Source organism: Dermochelys coriacea, chromosome 1 (assembly GCF_009764565.3).
Source record: "Dermochelys coriacea isolate rDerCor1 chromosome 1, rDerCor1.pri.v4, whole genome shotgun sequence".
Lineage (NCBI taxonomy): Eukaryota > Metazoa > Chordata > Testudines > Dermochelyidae > Dermochelys > Dermochelys coriacea.
In genome coordinates, this window is record NC_050068.2 from 46,865,455 (window position 1) to 46,886,896 (window position 21,442).

Consider the following 21,442-nt stretch of genomic DNA (forward strand, 5'->3'; position numbering starts at 1 on the left):
ATTCATTGACTAAATATGTTTTTTGTATTGCGACATGCCTTCATTACATTTTAAAGTGACTGTAGAAATAATGTTACAATACAGTAAAATTGTTCTCATTTTCAGCATGCATGGCTATGGAGCAAAAGGTGGCACAGGTATTTTTATCCTGGCTAGCAGGCTTGGCCCTCAGGATAGTAAGCATTGGTAAACTGTTCAAGCTTTGTCCCCCACAAAAACAGGTTTAATTCTATTTTATACAAAGCTGTCTAGGTTATCCTCCTGTTAGGGGTACTTTGACTGCTATTCCAGATTTCTATGAACTTTATAAGAGAAAGCCAATTTGTGTATAGCCCCTACTAAAGTTCCTTATGGGCTTGCTATGCTAATAAAAGCCATTAAAAAGGGTTCAAGCTCAGAGATGTCCTAACTACACTGCAGAAACCTGGAGTTGTTTGATACGTTACCTCAAATTTCTAAGGGTTGTCTACAATCAATTTTGCGTATTTAACTAAATCAGTAAAAAAACTGATTTAGTTAAATTGGTGAAATCCTCTAGCTTGGACATAGTTACACCAATAGAGAGTCATGTTAATTATATATTTTGTTAAAATCAGTGCAAAAATTGAAGGTGAATTATCTCTAAAATGGGGAGGGAGGGAGACTTCAGCTTGCTTCAAGATCTATGACAAATCCAAAACTAACCAAAGGTTACTACAAATGAGTCCATAACTTCTTATATTTCAAAGAGATTATTACTCCTTAGTCAATTTTCATGCAAATTCTTTCCCCAATGCTAAATACCAGAATACATATACCAGCAAAGTCCTCTCCCAAAAGCAAGTTCTTATATAAAAGGTTAAAGCCCTTAGAACATGTATCCAGTTGTTTTGACACTAATACATGGCTCTTATAGATAACCATACAGTAGAATCTCAAGAGTTACAAACACCAGAGTTACAAACTGATGGTAACCACACACCCTCATTTGGAATCAGAAATACACAATCAGGCAACAGAGGGGGAAAAATGCAAATACTGCACAGTAAATGCAAACCACTAAGAAAATAAAATAAAGGTAAGAACTGTTTCTGTGCTTGTTTCATTTAAATTAAGAGTTAAAAATCAGCATTTTTCTTCTGCATAGCAAAGTTTCAAAGCTGTATCAAGTCAAGTTGTAAACCTTTGAAAGAACCACCATAACTTTTTTTTTCCAGTTACAAACATTTCAGTTACAACCAACCTCCATTCCTGAGGTGTTTGTAACTCAGGATGTACTACTGTATCTAATGACAGGTTTCAGAGTAGCAGCCGTGTTAGTCTGTATTCGCAAAAAGAAAAAGGAGTACTTGTGGCACCTTAGAGACTAAACACATTTATTAGAGCATAAGCTTTCGTGAGCTACAGCTCACTTCATCGGATGCATTTTTTTTCCCACTGAATGCATCCGATGAAGTGAGCTGTAGCTCACGAAAGCTTATGCTCAAATAAATACGTTAGTCTCTAACGGGCCACAAGTACTCCTTTTCTTTTAATAAAAAGAATGAAATCTTTATACGTAGAAAGAAAAGATGCCTTTCCACGTCAAAAACTCACTGAATTTGTTGTATATACCTGCAGCCAATATTCTTAAACCAAAAATTTGCCTTTACACCACCCCAAATTGATTTTGAAGTGACACGGTATGCATAAAAAGACAGAATTTGTCCCTTTAGTATTTCAGAGATCTCTGGAGCTTTAATGGATCTCTAACAGTAGTTAGATTTGAAGAAAATTTACCTTTGGTTCTTGTTCTCAGAAGATAGAAGTTATAATTAGGGTTGGAAGGATTAATTTTCATATGTAAATGTCAATTTCACTGTACACATGCAACCCAACAAAAAAAATATTTCCATTCATAATCAAAATTTAGATAAAACTATGAAAATTACTGCTTACTTTGTATGTTTTGACACGTTGAGAATGTGTGTTGTAATGGCTATAAAGCTTTAATTTTTTTAATCTCAACATCTAGTCATTACTGTAATTTCCCCACAAACTATTAAAATAAAAATAGAAAATGCTTAAAAACAAACATTGATATCCAACAAAATTATAAAAGTAATCAAATTCTCCCGAGCCTAATTATTACAGATTCCCCCCAATCACTTACCTTCATACTTACGGATGCTGGGTTTTTCCCCCCCCTGCATTTTCACCTTTACTGAAGACAGACACTAACAATTGTGGCAAAATTGAACTACTGTTTTTTTTCTGGCAAATAGACACTTACTAGACACTTATCACCCATTTTCTGAGACAATAATTACTCAGAGTTTTAGTTTTGTCAATCATGGATTTAGAACACATATCCCTTGTTTTGAGAACGAAAAATATCTATTTTCTCCAGCACGTCCAAGAGAAACAAACGATTCTACTGTATAAAAAGTGATTATTTCTAGTGAATTATGGTTTAAGAGCAGTGTCCAGTCACAAATATTTCAGAAAGTTTATCTGTTCTATATTTCTTGCTCTCCATGAAGAGATCTTTTGATTGGCACTCCTCTTTTGTTTGAGGCTGAAAGCAAATATGTAAATGTATACAGGATACAAAAGCGAGTCAGTTAACTAAATATTTAAAACCTCTGCAATTATTAGTTTATTAGTATCATCCAGGATCCAGGTGTTCAGTATTTCTCCTGAAGTTATACATAAACAAATGCAAATCGAAATAAGAATCTGAAAGTCAAAATTGTATAACAAAACAATACTCCATCACAAAAGCGTGTAAAATTACAATGCTATTTTTAAACACTGGCACTTGAGAACCATAATTTTATAACCACAAAATTGCCAAATTGTCCCCCAAACTGGTAAGCAGGTACATGTGAAAACAGTTACAGTTGCCAGCACTTGAAGTTTTACTGAATATGAAAAAACAAAAAACAAAAAACAAACAAACAAAAAAAAAAACCTTAGCTTTGGTTTTGGAAGAGAATTATATTTGATCAAATTAGACATTGTTGGTATATATCATAGTTAAACATTTCACTTTTTAAATGCAAAAATTTAATAAAATGTACTTTTCCATACAACTATATTTAACTTATAAATGGGCAAACATGAAGAGTGCGGTATAAAAACCTAACGGGAAAAATACATCTTATCTCATTTTAGTTTGAGACAATATACAACTTTGTTTAAAGGGCTAAAACTAGAATTTTAAGATTAAAAATATGAATTTACATAGATTTAAACAAATAATGGTACCATTTATAGAAACATTGGAAAGTAAAATCCTTTCTTGTGGGCTATTTACTACCAGGAGAGTTTCATGGTATAAAGTCCACAGCCATCACTATGTTGTTGTTGACAAAAAAAATCAATATGGTACTTTTATAATTTTTAACTTCATACATTTTAGGGGCATGTTTATCTCGAGTGTTCAGAGATTTACAGATACAACTTCCATTACATAGTAATGAGTCGCATGTAAATTCCTCACACACAATGATAATAGTATACCCTTCCTACTGGTCCTTCTAGGACAGCATTTTAGAGGTTTTTTTCTGAAGTATTCCATGCTGTAAAACTGAATTCTATACTTCTCAACTCTCCAAGTCTGGTAAACTTACGCAACTCAATATTACATTTCACAAAATCCGAGCAAATATCAGTTGGTTGAGATTTTTTTGTTTGTTTCCAGTTACGGAAGAAAGTTCTGTTTTATCATATGCCTGTATATTTCTTTGCCTACCCTATCATGATTATGAAGGGTATGCAGATCAAAGCTTCGTTTATCAGCTGGTTACATGAAAAGATGAAAACTGTAATAATCACGTGATCCCAAATGGGCATACAATAAAGCAAAGATGAGTTCCCCTCAAAAAGAAAAATTATGATTTTTCAAGGGCACCTATTAAAAGGACAACAATACTAATAAAAAAATTGTATTTACTCAGAAGCATTCAGAATGTCAACAAAAACAGCTGCAGCTTTTTTTTTTTTTTTTTTTTTGGAATTACAGAGTGGTATTCAGTTAACAGAACAACAATTATTTTGATGATGCATCAGAGACAACTGAAGATGAAAAATGAACTACATCCCCATATATAACTAATTTGTGCTGTGCACCAACAAGAACCTGCTTTAAAACTTTCATGCCAATTTACAACCCCCACACTGTACCAGGCAAGTTTAGTGGCCAATGAAATACCACTAAGGATAGGGCTATCTAAAGACACGTTCGGTAGTGTGTTAACTATACAAAAAAAGAGACACTGTACAGTTTAAAAACAAATCTTACACAGCCTTACATTTCAATTTTTTTTTTCTTTAAAAGGAGTGAGTTGTGTACAGGGGGTTTAAATGCTTTATAGACAAGAAATTGCTCTAGAAGAGACTTATTCATCATCATCGTCATCCTCGTCGTCATCCTCATCATCATCTTCATCCTCCTCGTCATCCTCATCCTCATCTTCATCCTCCTCCTCCTCCTTCTTTTTCTTGCTCTTCTCAGCTTTGGCAACCACCTTTTTTCCTACATCAGGCTTCCCTTTAGCCCGGTATGCAGCAATATCCTTGACAAGAGAAGTGGGAAAAGGATCTCTTTAAGAGATTTAACAAGAGAAGAGCTCTTTCTGAACTTTCCAACAACATTTAGGAATTTCGCTATGAAGTGAGCTGTAGCTCACGAAAGCTTATGCTCTAATAAATTTGTTAGTCTCTAAGGTGCCACAAGTACTCCTTTTCTTTTTGCTGATATGCTGTAACCACTGAGGTATCTCATCTTCACACACAAAAAATGCACACAAATCCTTATCTAGGACCTAAAACTATAATTAGCCATCCACAACACATCAGAATGACATGGTCTAATATCTGCAACGTTATGCCTCAGTGAAATGCAATTATATGGCTTTCTGCTTAACTTAAGTTTAAATCAATAAAAAAGGTACAAGAACTTTCAAGAGTAGACAGTGCCACTTTCTGCATGCAGTAAAGGTATTCTATAGGCTTACACTACATAAAACTCAAATTCATATTTTTCAAAACTTCATATAAATCATAAAATGAAGTTAGATGATTGCCAGTAAACATCAAGTCATAAAAATCAGTTTAACCCCTGGCTTCATTAAAAAAAAAGAATATAGAATATAATTTATTTTAGTATATATTAAACTTATGACTGGGCATTGCCTTTAGGCAGACGGCCTAAATCTTGAAAATGTTTCTCTCATGCAGTATTCTTTAAACTGCTCTCTTTGCAGTTCTTTCAGTATCTCTTAAAATTCGTAATTTATTTCAGAAGAAGTGGCATTCACTAACTAATATCAATGGTCTTTAAATGAAATATTTACCAACTCTAGATTTTCAGAACTCAGACATTAGTTTGCTCTAGAAGGAAACTTTATATACATCAAATCCCAAGCATGTGTGCAAATTTGGGTGATATCAGTAAAGGGAGAAACAGCTGCAAGTAAAGGCTAGTGGCTTCAGATTTTTTTCCCCCTGTAATATTTAAAATAACCCTAAACTAAAATGCGTCAGTCACTTTATAATTTAAAGTACTGGGGAAAGTTTACTTGTAGCTCTGAATTTAATCTTTGTTTAAAATCATACCAAAATGTAAAATTTATATGTGAATAATTAAATTTACTAAAAACCAAATCATGCCCTGTGTTGCACTCAAAGGACTAACATAGGAAGTTTTCTAACCCACAGTGTATCTGCATGGCATGATTCCTACCTAGTGCTAGAGACCCCCCAACGCGCAGTTACTTGCCTATTTCTGTGCCACCATCTCTTAACTGATTTTGTTTGTCAGCAAGGAGACACTATTGATCAGCATTTCAGCATACATGCTAAAGTGTGCAATACATTGCAGCCAGGGGTGCGTACTATTCCTTTATAAAGAAGAATTGGTATGTATCCCATCATACATCACTCTCTCCCTTAGCTATCTTGTCCTGGGATGGGAATATGGAAATCCAGATGCCGCTGCCATGCTCTATATCCCCAATACTCAAATAGAGTTCCTAACACTGAAGTAGGATTTAGCCTTAATGATACAAGAAAACAAGTTAATAGATAGGAAAACCTTGTCAAAGATGCATGAACAACTATGTTACTTGTTTGAAGGGAAACCACCACTAAGTGGGTGTAATAGAATACATGTCTAATACAAACGTCTTGTCCTCTAATATTTAACTCTTTAGGTATAAAGTAAACTAAAAACTGTTCTTTAAGATAAAGAATATGAACATATGCTATGACTATTTCTTCAATAGTATGTGGCAAATACAAATTTAAAGAAAACATTTTTCCTTATTGGCATTACTTAATAGTGTAAACTGGTTGCAGAAATCAGCTGCTGCCATGAACCATTACTTTTAATATTCAAAACAGATACAAGAATATGAACTAAAATATCAAAAGATAAGATCTGAAGTATGATGAATGAAAGTGTCATAATCCTCACAAGGACATGCTATTAGAGGTATTCTCTCTGGATGCTAAGGTAATTTGACATTTTCATAATTATACTTGTGACGTACAATGTAAGAGTACTCTAGAGGAATTTAAAAAAAAACAAACAAAAAAACACAAGTCAATCACCTAGTCCTTTGATATACACAACTCTCACTCATTTATGCACAAGCAGATGTTACATTATTTTGCCATAAGAAGAAGAGGGATGATCACTTACAATTATTTAATCATTCAAATTTGAATTGGAACAGAGAAGAACTTTTTGCTCACACTGAATCCCGTTACTTACCTTTTCATACTTCTCCTTCAGTTTAGCAGCCTTCTTTTCATAGGGCTGTTTATCATCTGCAGCAGTGTTATTCCACATCTCTCCCAGTTTCTTTGCAACATCTCCAATGGACAGACCAGGATGTTCTCCTTTGATTTTTGGACGAAATTCAGCGCAGAATAAGAAAAAAGCTGAACTGAAAAGAATAATTGTAATTTTAAGTATAAAGGTTAAACTATTGTACTAGACATAGCAAGTTTTGAGACCTTCACTACATGATGCATTGTGCTTTAACGTAGTACTACTAAGGAACATTTAGTGTGCACCAGCAGTCTACACAGACCAATTAATGTGCAACACAATGTGCTTTAGAAATCACACTCCTATGTTGCGCATAATCCCACCAAGTTTCTGATTTTAACAGTTGTGAGAACATGGACTGTGTGAACTGTTTCACAGGAAATATTAAAATAATCTCATGATTACTGTAGAAGGATTTCCAGATGTCAGTACCAGCCACTTTTTCTTAGTTTATTTTTTAGTGTTTGCTCCATTTTAAAAATAGAAAGATTTAGCACCATACAAGCTTGGTATCATGATAATTTCACATTTATCTTTCGGTGGTATGGTCTATTTTAAGGACAAAGGCTCATTTCTGCAAACTGTTTCATGAATGCAGTTCCCTGCGCCAGTACAGAGCCCCACTGACTTCAAAGGGACTCTGTGCGGACACAAGGTTCTGCATTTGCCAGAATGGTTCCAGGATTTGGGCCTAATATTCTACCACAATTTTAATCTAGAGTTATTTTGTCTGGCTGCTAGCAAAATTCTATTAATAAAAAAGGTCAAAATTGATCATAACAGCGTTGGGTTTATTTTTAACAGATAAATTTATTCCAACAATTTTATGTCAAGTTCCAAGTAAACGATAATTGAAATGGGTAAGATTTATAGATTCTAAAGCCAGAAGGGGATCATTATGATCATCTAGTCTGACATCCTGTACATCACAGGCATACAACTTCTTCAAAAGAATTTCTAGAGCATATATTTTTTTAGAAAAACATCCAATTTTGGTTTAAAAGTCGTCAGTGATGGAGAATCCACCACAATCCTTGGCAAATTGTGGCAATGGTTCTTTACACTCTCTGTTAAAAATTTACATCTTATTTCCAGTCTGATATGTTCTTTTTTATATCTTTTATCCCACTGATTTTTAAATGCGGTTACTGGCAACACTACATTTTGAAGTTATGTACTCTTCTATACTTCAAATCCCCAAACTTTTATTTTTAAAAGATCATTTTATGGATACATTTCAATGTAATGCTCCTGTACAAGACACACTAACTGGAAATCTACTTACGGAGGCCTCTTCGGTGCATTAGGATCCTTGAACTTCTTTTTTGTTTCCCCTTTGGGTGGTATATAATTTTTCATTTCTCTTTCATAACGAACCTTGTCAGCCTTCGCCATATCTTCAAACTTTCCTTTTTCCTTAACAGACATAGTCTATAAAAAACAATAAATAGGGGGTGAGTGCATGATTCAAAAGTTCATCCGATCCCATTCCAAACTGTAGCGGGAGTAACATTAAAGGCAAGAAATGCATTCACAAGTATCTGAACAATGTAAGTAAATATAATCAAGACTGAATTGATATTCATTTAAGATAATCTATGCTGTAATACTGTAAATTAGTACTGTTTTTTAGTTTATCTTACCTTCCACCGTTCTGAACATTTTTTTGAGAACTCTGAAAAGTTCACTGAAGCATCTGGGTGCTTCTTCTTGTGCTCCTCCCGGCAAGTTTGCACAAAGAAGGCATATGAAGACATTTTACCTCTTGGCTTCTTAGGATCACCTTTGCCCATTTTTGCTGATTTTCTGTAACACAAAAGAAAAACAAACTTTTAAAACTACTTTTGGCCCCCACACAATATCATAGGAATCTGGGAAGAATGAGTATGTTGACTAAGATCTGTAAAAGCAGCTTTCTGAACTTTTATGAGAGGACCTCTCAGAATATATACAAGCTACAGCTCTCTCCTAGAAAACTATATATTACTTGCAAAAAAGACTGCTATTACAGGGGGTTTTTTTTAGCTCACCTGGTCAATACAAATAACCTGGTCTTCAAGATATTTGGCTATTATCAAAATAAATTTCCTGTTATATTTAAAGAGTCCTAAGCAATCAAGAGCGTCTGTTGCTAGTCCATTTGCAGGCAAGTATTGGCATTAGTCTCAAGGGAAGTTGCTCCCCTCCTGATTGGTAGAGCACAGCAGCCACATGTCATCTAATTAAGGGCCAGAAAGGCTTAAACAGAAAGAAATTATTGTGGGGCAGGGCGAAATATTACAATACCCTATCTGGGTCAGCCTGTTGGGTTCTTAAGTATTTACTCTACTTAAGCTTCCAAAATGCTTTATGGAAATATCGGTTTGCGTGAAAAAAGTACAGAAATAAAGTAAGCCAAGTTACTTTCCACTTTAATTATACTGCAAAATCTATTCTCCCTACAATGTGCAGCTAGAAATAGCAGAATTAAATACAGCACTGAAACATGTTATGTTCCAACCAATGGCTTTAAAAGCATGACACTTATGACATATATAAAAGTGTGCTCATTGAGCAGACATTCCCGTATCTTTTAAAGGGTACAGGGGATGGAAAAGTATCTTCTCAGCACATTCATACACAAGATAGATAATTTCTCCACAAGCCTGGGGAAAAAAAAAAACATCTCCAGTCCACTGCGGCATAAACTTTGCTCTTCCAAAGAGGAGTGAAGCAAGTGGGTGGTGCGTGCATGTATTGCCACAGAAGCAGCGTTTCCGATCGGTTTGGCGTATGGACAAACAGATTTCTGCTCTGTGACTAAACACATCCGGTTTGAAGTTTCCATTGAGTAAACAAGACTGTAGAACCAGGAGCTATTCCCGCCAGCAATGGAGATGCTTCCAGAGCAACCCCTTCACTCAAGGATAGTTTAGTGACACATGGGTGGGACGGGGGGTTCACTTGTTCCTTTGCATAGAAAGGGAGTGTGAGGAAAATAAATAAAAATTGAAACAGGAATTCATATTCCACAGCACATTTTATTTAGACTGTAAATGTCTTTTCACTTTAAACACCCCAATTAAAACCCTGCAACTATCATATTAACTTGTATTTAAAAGCAATCTTCCTGCCATCTTGAACATAGGGGGTGGAGGAAAACTTAAGTTCCCTTAAAAAGTGATTTTCTTAAAATGCTGCAGAAGAAGGGGGCAAAAAAAAAAAAAAAATCAGAGAAAGGACACAGTAGATGGTGTATGTGTTTGCATCAAAAATCTTCCAGATTTATGCATTCTGGAAAGACATGAGGCAATAACTTCAGAGGAGGAGATTCATTAATTTTCTTAAAACTGAAGGCACAGTTGTGGCTCACTTGTGTAACCAATCCCCACGCAGAAGAATTAAATGTACATAATTCTTTTTAATTGTGTTGTTGTGTCTTGCTGGTGGGGGAGGAAGAGGAAGGGGAAAGGGGAAAAAAAAAAAAAAAAGCCTGCGTTTACTAATCATGTCTTCCCAGCTGTAAAGCGTACAGAGGTGACTGCAGGACCTAGACTAAACCCATGGCTGGCGCTGCCACGAGCTCTCAAGCTAAGCCAACCTCACTGCAAAGCCTGCGCCCCTCTGTCGTGTCTAACGGGGAGCGCGCGTCTGATCGGTCTCTAGGCAGAGCTGTGGCGGGTCCCGCTCCCGGGCGAGGGTTTGCAGTGGCGCAGGCTGCTCCTCGGGAAGGGCGGCAGCGGCAGCGGCGCTATTCCTCCCATTTTGTGCAAACAGCCTGGCGCTGAGAGAAAGTCCCCTTGAAATGTGCGCGGGGGCAGCTCGGGGGCGGCGCGGCGGCAGCGCTTTACGGAAGCCCCCCGGCTCCCAGTCTACCCACGGCAGCGGCGCGGGCCCCCGCGGCTCTCGCCAGATCAGAGCGCGGCGGCCTCCCGGAATGGCCGCTGCTCGCCGCCGCGCACAGAACATGGCTCCTTCCTGCCTCCCTTTGTGTGCGCGCCCGGCGCACGCTCAGCCATGACAGCGGTGGGGCGGGAGACGCGCGCCCCCAAGCCCCCGGCGAGCTGGCCGGGTCCGGCCGCAGCCCCAAAGGGGGGCCCCGCACATGGCGGCCGGCTGCTGGCCCCGGTTGGGAAAGCCCCGCCGCGGCCCTGGCGGAGGGAGAAAAGGCGGCTGGAAAAGTTCCGCCGAACTGCGCCCCCGCCCTCCGCTCGTCAGCCATGTTCCAGCGAGCGCAGCTCCGGCTCGCCCGCCGCCGACACGGCCCCGCGGCCCCGCTGGGGAGCGCCCGGCCCCGGGCCTTGCGGCGATAGTCGCCGCCCGCGTCCTCCCCCACCCCTCGCAAGACCGAGCCCGCCGGGGAGATTTTCCCTTCCGTTTCCATCCCCTTCCCGCTTCACGAACTCGCCCGCTTCCCCCCCCCCCCCCCGGCCGGCTCCCGCTCCGCCCGCCGGCGGGCCCCGCCGACAGCCTGCCTCAGATGCAGCCTAATTCGCCTTTGTGTGGCCGGGGCAGAGCGAGCGCTGCGCTGGCCCCGCAGCCGCCGGAGCGCGCCGCCCGCCCGCCCGGCCCGGCCCGGGATACTCACCGCCTCGCTCGCTCGCTCACTCACTCAGCAGCGAGCCACAGGCGCTGAGACACTTGCCTGGCTGCTCGCGCTGGCCCCCAGTGCTGCCTGGTCTCGCTGTAGCCCAATGCACCGCAATGGCTGAGAGCGGGATCGATACGCAGCCTCCTCACGCTCTCAGCGCTGGTAACATTACTCTCAACACAGCCCCGCTCCTATTGGCGGCCGCCAAGCCAGCGGCCAGCCTGATTGGTGGAGCCCCTTCCATTGTCCTGACCAGAGGGCGCCGCGGATTGGCCGCGGAGCGGGACACGTCACTGAGGTTTGAAAGGGCGCGCAAATATAAAAGTGAGTGGAGGGGAGGCTGGCCGAGGCGGGCTGTACAGCTCGGAGAGACTTAGTGCAGCGCTGCCGTGCATGAGGAGAGCAGCTCATAGGCAACCACGCACTCCCAGCCGAGCCGAAGGGCGCCGCGCTCCCCCAACCGCACCGCCACTTCTGTCTCCCTAAAGCATACCCGGAGGCCTACTTTGAGAACCCTTTCCCCACACACCCTACCCCCAGGCTCCTACTGCTCCAAGGCAAGGGGACAGCAGGCCATTGTGTTACAGCAGTGGCAAATACTGACCCTTAGTAAATGGTGCATGTTGCTGAGACAGATGCTCCCAGAGCATCCTAATACAGCCACCACATATTTCTATGGTGCCTTCTATCTAAGATATCCACACACTCTACACACTACGAATTATTTTATGATAAATAACACCATTTTACAGATGAGGAAAGTGAGGCACAGATGCATTAGATATCAAGCCATGGCAGGTCTCTAGGAATCAAATCCAGGTCTCCTGCCTCCCCACACATCTTATTTAAACCTCTAGGTTTAAATACAGTAATGTCTATAGAGTAGTCCAATCTAAAAACATTATATGCCATGTATGTTTTTACCTATATGGATTACTTTATCTGACATAGCTACATTTCAGGCACAAAGCATGATCTATTCTACAACTTAAAAGTCAAGAGGAGGAGACAGTAGATCTGGGTTCTATTTACAGCTTTGCAGCAGACTTCCTGAAGGCTGGTCCACACTGGGAATTTACATCAGCATATCTACATCTCTCAAGAGTGTGAAAAAGCCAGCCCCCTGAGAGACGTAGCTATCCCGACCTAGCCCCCAGTGTGGACAATATTAGGTCGACAGAAGAATTCCATTGGAAGTCTCTTGCTGTAATAAAGCTGTTTTTTGAACCAAGATCTACCGCTCTGCCTAGCTACTTCCTCTCAGGGAGATGGCTTGCCTATGCCAAAAGGAGAAACCTTGCCTTTGGCATGGGCAGCAACTACACTGAAGCACTACAATGGTGCATAGGCAGCAATGCAGGTGTCCTGCTATACCGTTTTAAGTGTCGACATACCCTTAATGACTTTGGACCAAAATCCTTAGTCCAATATTTTCAAAGAACTGTCCACTGATTTTGGGTGCCTCGGATGACTTCAATTAGACCTGTGGGTGCTCCATATTTCTAAAAATTAGGCCCTATACATCAACTTGGGTGCACAGAAGCTGAGGCATCCAAAATTAATAAACACTTGAAAATCCAGGCCTTAACTTTTCTAGGCTTGAATCACCCTGGTTTCCCTGCAATTTGTGTAGTCATTTACACCAATGCAAAGTGGGTGTAAAAGGCTACCAAATCAAAATAATAACCTTTAGCATCTACTTTGCGTGGGTGTAGGTGACTATACCAGGCTCAGGTTAATTATAAGTAAGATAGAAAAAACAACTCCCTTCCTCAGAGGGGTGTTAGAAGTTTTTTTTTATCATTTGTAAAACACTGAGCTCTGGGAATAGAAAGGTACACAAATGTACAAAGAAAAATTTGTTCTTACCTGATAATTTATTTTCTCTAATAACAGGGCTAGCAGTCCTTAGTATCAGGTGATCCATACAGTCTTCAGAGTTTGGAAGCAGTCTAAAAGATGGAAGGAGGACAAATCTCTAAGTAGCTCCATTCCCAGAACAGGTGGCCCTAGGAACACTTCCAAAGCTCTACACTTAGAAAAAGTGAACATCTAAGCATGACAACTAACTAGATATTCAAAGTTAACTATTTACATGTGATAACTCCTGCACAAGAATAATATGAAGTGAAGAAGATAGGCGAAATAGCAATGACCAACTAGGTAAAGTACTGTACTAGGCACTCTGCAGCATAAGTTGTAAACTTATAAAAATGAATTATTTTCCAAAGAATAGAATTTTATTCAGTAACAAAATCAGTGAAAAGAAGAATCTGAGCAATTCAAAAGCAAATACATTAAAAACTTAATAAAATTAATGGAACAGAACTTAACAAGGGAAAAAAACATTCATGTCAACTTTACCTACATGTACAGCAACCATGGCTTTCCCAGGTCAGTGTATGTGAAGCTGTGGTTGTCCTTAGTGTCCTGAGAGGTGGAGTGGCAGGTGTAGGGATGCAGTCACTGATACAATGTGCAATGTTGAGGTGGGGTGCAAGGAGATGCTAAAATGGAGTTCTCCAGGGACAGCAAAAGGAGATGACCTTGTACGTCCACAAGAGACTGCTGTATTGGCTTTTGCTGCCAGAAAAGGCCCATTATGTCCTGGTGCATTTCCCTCTCCTTTTCCTACTGAGACTCTTGAACCTTCCATCTGTCCACATTTTCCTCCCTCAGGCTGTCTGCAATATTCACCCTCCAGGCCCTTTGCTCATAGTCTGAAACAGCAGAAGATCTCACTGAACAGGTCTTCCCAAGTCCTCTTCTTTCTCCTCCTTACCTGGCTCAGGTGTTCCACACATGTAGAGGGGGAACCCCCTCAAGGCTGCAGTGGCAGCAGCTGCAAATAAAACACACAGATGTATCACTGTCAGTACAGTCAATGTACTGTGTAAAGTGAAATGTACAATGTAAAGTGAAAATTAAGATTCAGAACTCCCTTCCCTTGCTCCCCTAAAGATTTAAACAAGACAGGCTTATTGACTCTTCTGCTTCAGTGTGCTTATGCACAGCACCACTCTCAGCACCAGCCATAATGAGTATGGCCTGCCAAGGATGAGGGAAATAAGGAGGGAATTGCTCAATTGCATGAAACAGTGAGTACAGGGCACTGGCACTGAATACTGGCACCATTTTCCACAGGCGGTGGTGATTTTAGCTGATATCTCACTCCTAAGGGTAACAAAGCCACCGAGAACACAGCTTGTGCTGGTATGCCATTTGGGCACATATGCTAGCCTGTGTACTGCAATGGTACCTGCCCAAGTTATCACCAATCAGCATGGGAAAATATCCTACCACTGAAGAAGAAATAAAGCGGTCATCCCTAGTAACTTTCTGGAGAGGACTGCAGAGTACCTCCATAAATGTTTCATTGAGATCTCTCGGGAGGATTCAAGGGACATCCCTGTGTACATAAACAAACTGATCCGCACGGCCCTCCCATTGCCTAACTCTGCAGGGGAATGAAAAGGAGATATCAACAGTTCCTCCTGCTACCTCTTCTAGGCCGAGTAAATTAATGAAAAGCTGATAGCTGTGTCCTGTTAAGTTGGGGACACCATTAGTACATCACTATAATGGGAAATAAATTTACACACTTACCCAGGGTTCCTTTCCCTGCATTGGGCTTGCCTATGCTCAACAACAGGGACCGAATGGACTGTGGTAGAGTCTCAAATAGGTCCTGGATCACGGAATAGCTGGACCCCCAGTCACATGTCCCTCGTCCCCTTCTTCTTTGTCCACCTCCTCTTTATCCTCACTGTTCATGCCAGGAGCCTGTGACTCAGGTTCCATAGAGGTATCCATGATGGTGTGTGGAGGGGCAAGACGGGATCTCCGCCAAGTATGGTATACAGCTTGTTGTAAAAACAGCAGGGTTGCAGCTTGGCATCAGATCAACTGTTGATCTCTCTGGCCTTCTGACATGCCTGATGCAGTTCCTTCGCTTTTATGTGGCACTGCTGCTGATCCCTGTTGTACCCATTCTCCTCCATCCCCCATGCAATCTGCTCACAGATTTCTACATTTCTACAGTTGGTCTGTAACTGTACCAGCACAGCCTCTTCTCTCCACAGGCCCAGGAGATACAATATCTACTGCCTACTCCAAGGCGGAGCGTGTAGCTGGCATGGTCAGCTGCGCAGCTATGCACAACAATGGAGAACTGCTAGGTGTGCTTACCAAGCTGGATAATCAGGAAAAAGGCATTTCAAAAATGTGTGGGGCTTTAAAGGGGTGGAGGGCCTTCCAGTCTCCATGTCCCCTGGGCAGTGGAGTTCACAACTGTGACCAGAGCTCAGTAGTCAGGCATTGTGGGACAGCTGCTGGAGGCCTGCTAGGGTTGACATAAGTAACACAGTGTCTACACTCATGCTGCATCAATCTCAGTACATCAACCATGGTTCAGTGCCGTTCAGGGAGATGGTGTTACTGCATCACTGTAATGGGCACTAAGATCAATGGGAGATAAATTTAAGTGTAGACACATGCTCACGAAAGCTTATGCTCTAATAAATTTGTTAGTCTCTAAGGTGCCACAAGTACTCTTTTTCTTTTTGCGAATACAGACTAACATGGCTGCTACTCTGAAACATGCACAACTAGGTTCACACAAAGCAGCTTACATCAACCTAACTGTAGTGTAGACCAGGACTTAGGCTGTGGTGTATCTAGCACTAGAGCCATCCAACAGCCTTCTGCTTAGCAGGAGAGGAAAATGTGCAGGTGGACTCTCTGAAGAGCACAGCACCAGTACATTTGGTCACTGAAATCAGCAATCTATTTTGCAGATGAGGACACACACATATAGACCTGTTTCTATCCAAAATAATGCCAGGTGTCCACTGTACTGCACCAGAATGGGCAGGAGAGGAAAATTTCTCATAAATACATCCTTCTTAGAGTGGAATACATACCTCCAGTACGCATTTCCTTTAGGTTTCAGAGTAGCAGCCGTGTTAGTCTGTATCCGCAAAAAGAATAGGAGTACTTCTGGCACCTTAGAGATTAACAAATTTATATTAATTCAAGCTCAGCAGTTTCTCGTTGGAGTCTGTTTTTGAAGCTTTTCTGTTGCAAAATTGCCACCCTTAAATCTTTTACTGAGTGGTCAGAGTGGTCGAAGTGTTCTCCTACCGGTTTTTGATTCCTGATGTCAGATTTGGACACAAATCCATTAAATCTATTTGTGTCCATTAAATGGACACAAATCTGACATCAGGAATCATAACATTCAAAAACCGGTAGGAGAACACTTCAACCTCTCTGACCACTCAGTAAAAGATTTAAGGGTGGCAATTTTGCAACAGAAAAACTTCAAAAACAGACTCCAACGAGAAACTGGTGAGCTTGAATTAATATGCAAACTAGATACCATTAACTTGGGTTTGAATAGAGCCTGGGATTGGCTGGGTCATTACACATATTGAATCTATATCCTTAAGTTAAGTATCCTCACATCTTCTTGTCAACTGTCTAAATGGGCCATCTTGATTATTACTACAAAAGTTTTTTTCTCCTCCTTTATTATCCTGCTGATAATAGTTCATCTTAACTAATTAGCCTCTCACAGTTTGTATGGTAACTTCCAACTTATCTGTATGTATATATATAATGTTCCATTCTATGCATCCAATGAAGTGGGCTGTAGCCCATGAAAGGTTATGCTCTAATAAATTTGTTAGTCGCTAAGGTGTCACAAGTACTCCTGTTCTTTCTACATTTCCTTTAATAACCCTCATCCCCAGAGCAAGAGGAAGGATCAAAAGGAACAAGGCAAATGTCAACTTAATAGCTACCATGTGGGAATGTCAACAGTGCATCTCAGAACTGATTAAATTCTATTTCAAACCCATCTTGTAGTTAGAATATCATAATCATACTTCAAAAAGTTCTGAATAGAGCAGGAGAATGGAACTTCTGTTTACAAAGGATTCTGAGATTTCAAAAGCTGACTTCATTTCAAATTGAAATGAAACCCCAAAATTTAAAAATTCTCAAAGGAAAAATCCTGGGAAAAATATTTTTTAAATTTTATATTACAAAATTTTAAAAAGATTCAAAACAAAAGTCACTTCAAATCAAAACATTTCATTCCAAAAATGTCAAAACATTTTGAAAGGACATTTTGACTTTTTTATGAGTTTTTTGTTTTTTCTCCACAATTTTGGGAAAAATTGACACCATTTTACAAAGCATTTCAATTGATGCAACTGCATTTCTTAACGAAAAATCGTTCCATCAAAGTTTTTCTGACCAGTTCTAGTTCTGAACCATATTTATAGCACAGCCTCTTTTACTACACTACCTATGCAAACAGTACTTGTACAATAAGGATTGCACATGACCCAGAGAGAAGCATGAAAGGAGAAAGGAATATAAGGTTAGAGATGGGGCAAAAAAAAACCTGGGGATTGTGCCTGCTTTGAGCAGGGGGTTGGACTAGATGATCTCCTGAGGTCCCTTCCAACTCAGATATTCTATGATTCTATGTATCTTGTTTACTAGAAAACCACTAGTGAGACACCTGATTCTCTGCACCATCCACATGACCAAGGTAAAGTATCAATAAAAACTTGGCCTATTCAATGACACAGCACGAGAACAAAAAAAAGGTGTAATCCAAATCCAATCCTAGAATCTAGCAGCAAAAATAGAGACTATCTTGCAATTCTTGATATTGCTATTCTGGCAACATTTTGGGTAGACAGCTCACAAACACAGTAAACATCGCATGACTGGGAAGGAAACTACAGAGAGAGCTGGAAACAACTCTTATATTTTAAAAAAAGGAGTACTTGTGGCACCTTAGAGACTAACAAATTTATTTGAGCATAAGCTTTTGTGAGCTACAGCTCACTTCATCGGCTGCTACTCTGAAACCTCTTATATTTAAGTTGCCTAATATTTCCCATCATAAAAGATATTTGCAATTATTCTTATTATTTTTGGTGAAGCTCTAGCATCTAGCATTGTTTGCAAAAGGCCTCCATTCAGCAGGGAGAAAGCCTGATGCCAGAGAAGCGCCTTTTATTTGTCTCATGAACTTCTGTTCAGGTTTGGCTGAAAAACTTTTGAAAACTGTCATTTCCCTTCTGTGGCTTGCATTGGCAACAAATTTTGGCTAACTAACTGACCATGTACACTAATCTAAGGCTGGTCTATGGAGCAGCACACACTGCACTGGAAACCCCACAAACAGATAACCTCTTAGTGGGAGGGGGAGTGGTTTGCAAGAGAAGCCAGTCCGGGCTTCACCATGACTACTTCCCAGACCTAGAACATGCCCTGACAGCACTCACCCACTCCTCCAGCAAGATACCGTCCCTGAGAGATAACCTTACTGCTAGCTACAACAATTAGCCCTATAACTTAAGCTGTGCTCAGGGTTCAGGGGCAAAACTCTATCAACAATGCCTGAGGGGGAGAGTGTTGCAACTGCAAAATAGAAGTTGTTTTTACCTTTTCCTTTAAAAAAAAAATCATAAAAATGCATATAACACTTCCCTCCCAACAACATTAAAAACAATGTTATTTAGGTTGCAAAGTCAAGCACTCAGAAGTTGGGAATTGCCATAATTAAGTCTGGCTGCGCAACCCTAGTGTGGCACCCTGTACATATGCATTATTATGCAGTCTTTTTCCACAGGACCCCTGCCTCATTTAGTACAAAGGATGGATGGTACTCAGGAAATGAATCATGGCTATGTAATGAATCAAGTTATTTGTAGGTTCCCTGACTCATTTGCTCTAGAACTTGGAAGGTGCGTAGAGAATGAGGCAGAGCACTGCAAGAAGAGAAAGGATGGCCATGTGGTTAAGGTAGTTGAATTGCACACCAGAAAACTCAGTACTCTCCCTGCTTTTTCCAGAGAGTTCTTATGAGCAAGTCACTTAAACCAACATTTTGGCAGATGGTAATCAACTAGGTGTCCAAGCTGAGGCACTTGGGGCCCAATATGATGAAGTGCTGAGAACTCACAATTGCAATGGAAGTTAATGGGAACAGTAAGGCAATGTGGTCTGAAGGAATAAACAGCATTCCAAGTCAGAAGGCCCCAGAATTTAACACTGGTTCTACCACTGATTCACTGTGTAGCCTCAGACAAGTGTCTATGTCTTAATTTCTCCAGCTGTAAAATGGGACTAATATTGCTCTTATTTCTAGAGGAAATATGGAGTTACATTAACTAAATATATGTGAGGATCTCAGATACTAAATGTGATAGGTGTCCTAGGAAAGACTGTGAAGAAACTAAATAATTCTGCACTATCATTGCAGACTAGATGGGTTCAATCTAATCTTATTTTAAATTATTCTGATCATTTTGGAGATCATTTCACCTATTCAATGTGATTTTAGAAATGTATTAAATTTGAATATAGATGGAATGTATGCAAGTTTCCTTTCAAAATATATTTTTAATTTTGTGATGAAATTTTCCTCCCTTCCTATTGACACCATAGCTATTTGATTTAGTACTCAAAAAAATTATAAAGGGCCTCAAACTCAGTAGTTCAGAGACTAACACTTGTAAACAAAAAGCAAGATATTTTGTGGTTTAGTAAAACAAAAATATTTTCACTCTCAGCCAGGTAATGCAGCATATATACATCTCCACAAAAAACAGAAAAGCAACAAGTATGCACTGAAAGCTAGCAAATCTCAGTGTCTTATTGTATTTATTTTATTTATACAACATAGTCTATCATCATACTGGAAGCTTTTAGTAATAATAGACCACAGAAAATAGAATACCATAAAAAGTCCAAAATATAAAAGATGAACTCCATGTACAAAGTATATAAAACAAATCTATAAACACCCTTATATATGGCATGAGCTAAACAGCTGTACTAATATGGTTACTGTGACTTCAAATCACAGCTATTAAAAACATAGTACCTGCCATATCTCAGGTAAGAAGTAGTTAAGCATCAACACACTAACACAATAATCATAGGTTTCAGAGTAGCAGCCGTGTTAGTCTGTATTCGCAAAAAGAAAAGCAGTACTTGTGGCACCTTAGAGACTAACAAATTTATTAGAGCATAAGCTTTCGTGAGCTACAGCTGTAGCTCACAAAAACTTATGCTCTAATAAATTTGTTAGTCTCTAAGGTGCCACAAGTACTACAATAATCACAGTGATCAAAAGAATCTGGCTACTTAGACAAATAAAATATTTTAACCACAAGTATCCAGAATAAATGACTGACGATATCATGGAGTATACAGTATAGTGATTATACTAAAGTAGAAGGAGTGGCTAAGATTCATCAGGGCAATGTTGTTTTACAAGATAACCTTGATGGTTTAGGCAAACAGACTCAGAGATGAAACATAACATTTAGTCCCAAATTCTGCACTCAGATCTGCCTAGTAGACTCGTGTACTCATTTGGAGTCCCATTAATTTGGTTGGGCTCTACATGGGTACAAGGGTCCACTTGCACAGACTCAACGACAGGATTGGGACCTAAATATGTAAATACAAAAGATGCAGTTGGATAGAAATAATGGTCAAGTATAGATTAAGTGACATCAAACTAATTTATAACAAAGGAAAAGAATGTGGGTTCATTGACAGTTGCAATATTTGTATTCTTGGTCCAGTGTGCTGCAGCAATAAAGAAGAACAGGTCTTATCAAGATACTGTAGTTATAGTATACTAACTGATAGTAGTATAACCCTCTTCACACAAACATGACTACTAGTTTTAGCACCTGTAGTACATTTGCTCACTTTCCATGTGCTCTAGCTTTTTAACATTGAGATATATTTATGATTTAAAGTGTCAGAAAGTGATATAATAAAAACAATTAATTCTTGTGTCCATTTAAAAGTTATGGGTGTTCTATGTTCAGTGTGCAGGATGAATTCACTTTCTTTGTACTAATGTTTTGCCAGTAACTAATAATAGTAGCCCATGATCAAACACACCCGAGCCTAGTGGAATATGCAACTGCCAATGAGAAAATATACTGTGTTTTAGACAACAGCATGTAACATCGCAATTAAAACAATTTTTGTAATCACCTGCTCCATAAATATATTCATGAACATTT

General features: G+C 39.7%; 2 protein-coding genes across 5 annotated transcripts in view; both read right to left on the reverse strand.

Annotated features, from left to right (window-relative positions):
* Window positions 1–2,593: 2,593 nt before the first annotated feature.
* On the reverse strand, window positions 2,594–11,538 carry HMGB1 (high mobility group box 1). 2 transcript variants are annotated; one of them, XM_038410174.2, is made up of 5 exons: window positions 11,367–11,538; window positions 8,443–8,605; window positions 8,085–8,230; window positions 6,740–6,914; window positions 2,594–4,538 (listed from the first exon to the last, which is right to left on the reverse strand). In XM_038410174.2, the coding sequence occupies exons 2-5, from the start codon at window positions 8,590–8,592 to the stop codon at window positions 4,362–4,364; spliced, it is 648 nt and encodes a 215-aa protein (XP_038266102.1). In that variant the 5' UTR covers window positions 8,593–8,605; window positions 11,367–11,538; the 3' UTR covers window positions 2,594–4,361. The 2 variants fall into 2 exon arrangements, with proteins under 2 accessions (XP_038266102.1, XP_043360302.1); XM_043504367.1 differs by lacking the exon at window positions 11,367–11,538 and adding an exon at window positions 10,659–10,923.
* A 1,814-nt stretch (window positions 11,539–13,352) lies between these two features.
* Window positions 13,353–21,442, reverse strand: part of LOC122457916 (translation initiation factor IF-2-like) — a 48,969-nt gene continuing 40,879 nt past the window's right edge. Inside the window, exons 1-3 of one of the 3 annotated variants that reach the window (XR_006277653.1) lie at window positions 15,969–16,423; window positions 14,976–15,865; window positions 13,353–14,211 (exon numbers count right to left, since the gene is read on the reverse strand). The gene's annotated coding sequence lies outside the window, so the exon portion shown is untranslated. Of the gene's footprint in view, window positions 14,212–14,975; window positions 16,424–21,442 lie in introns of those variants that run through there. The other 2 variants (XR_006277652.1, XM_043504371.1) reach the window with 2 other exon arrangements.

Coding starts and splice junctions, on each gene's coding strand:
- HMGB1 (XM_043504367.1), bottom strand. CDS start 10,747: ATGTTCTGTGCGCGGCGGCGAGCAGCGGCCATTCCGGGAGGCCGCCGC. Junction 8,606..10,658: donor CGGGGGCCCGCGCCGCTGCC/GTGGGTAGACTG, acceptor TTTGTGTTACAG/AAAATCAGCAAAAATGGGCA. Junction 4,539..6,739: donor TGAAGGAGAAGTATGAAAAG/GTAAGTAACGGG, acceptor TCTCTTGTCAAG/GATATTGCTGCATACCGGGC.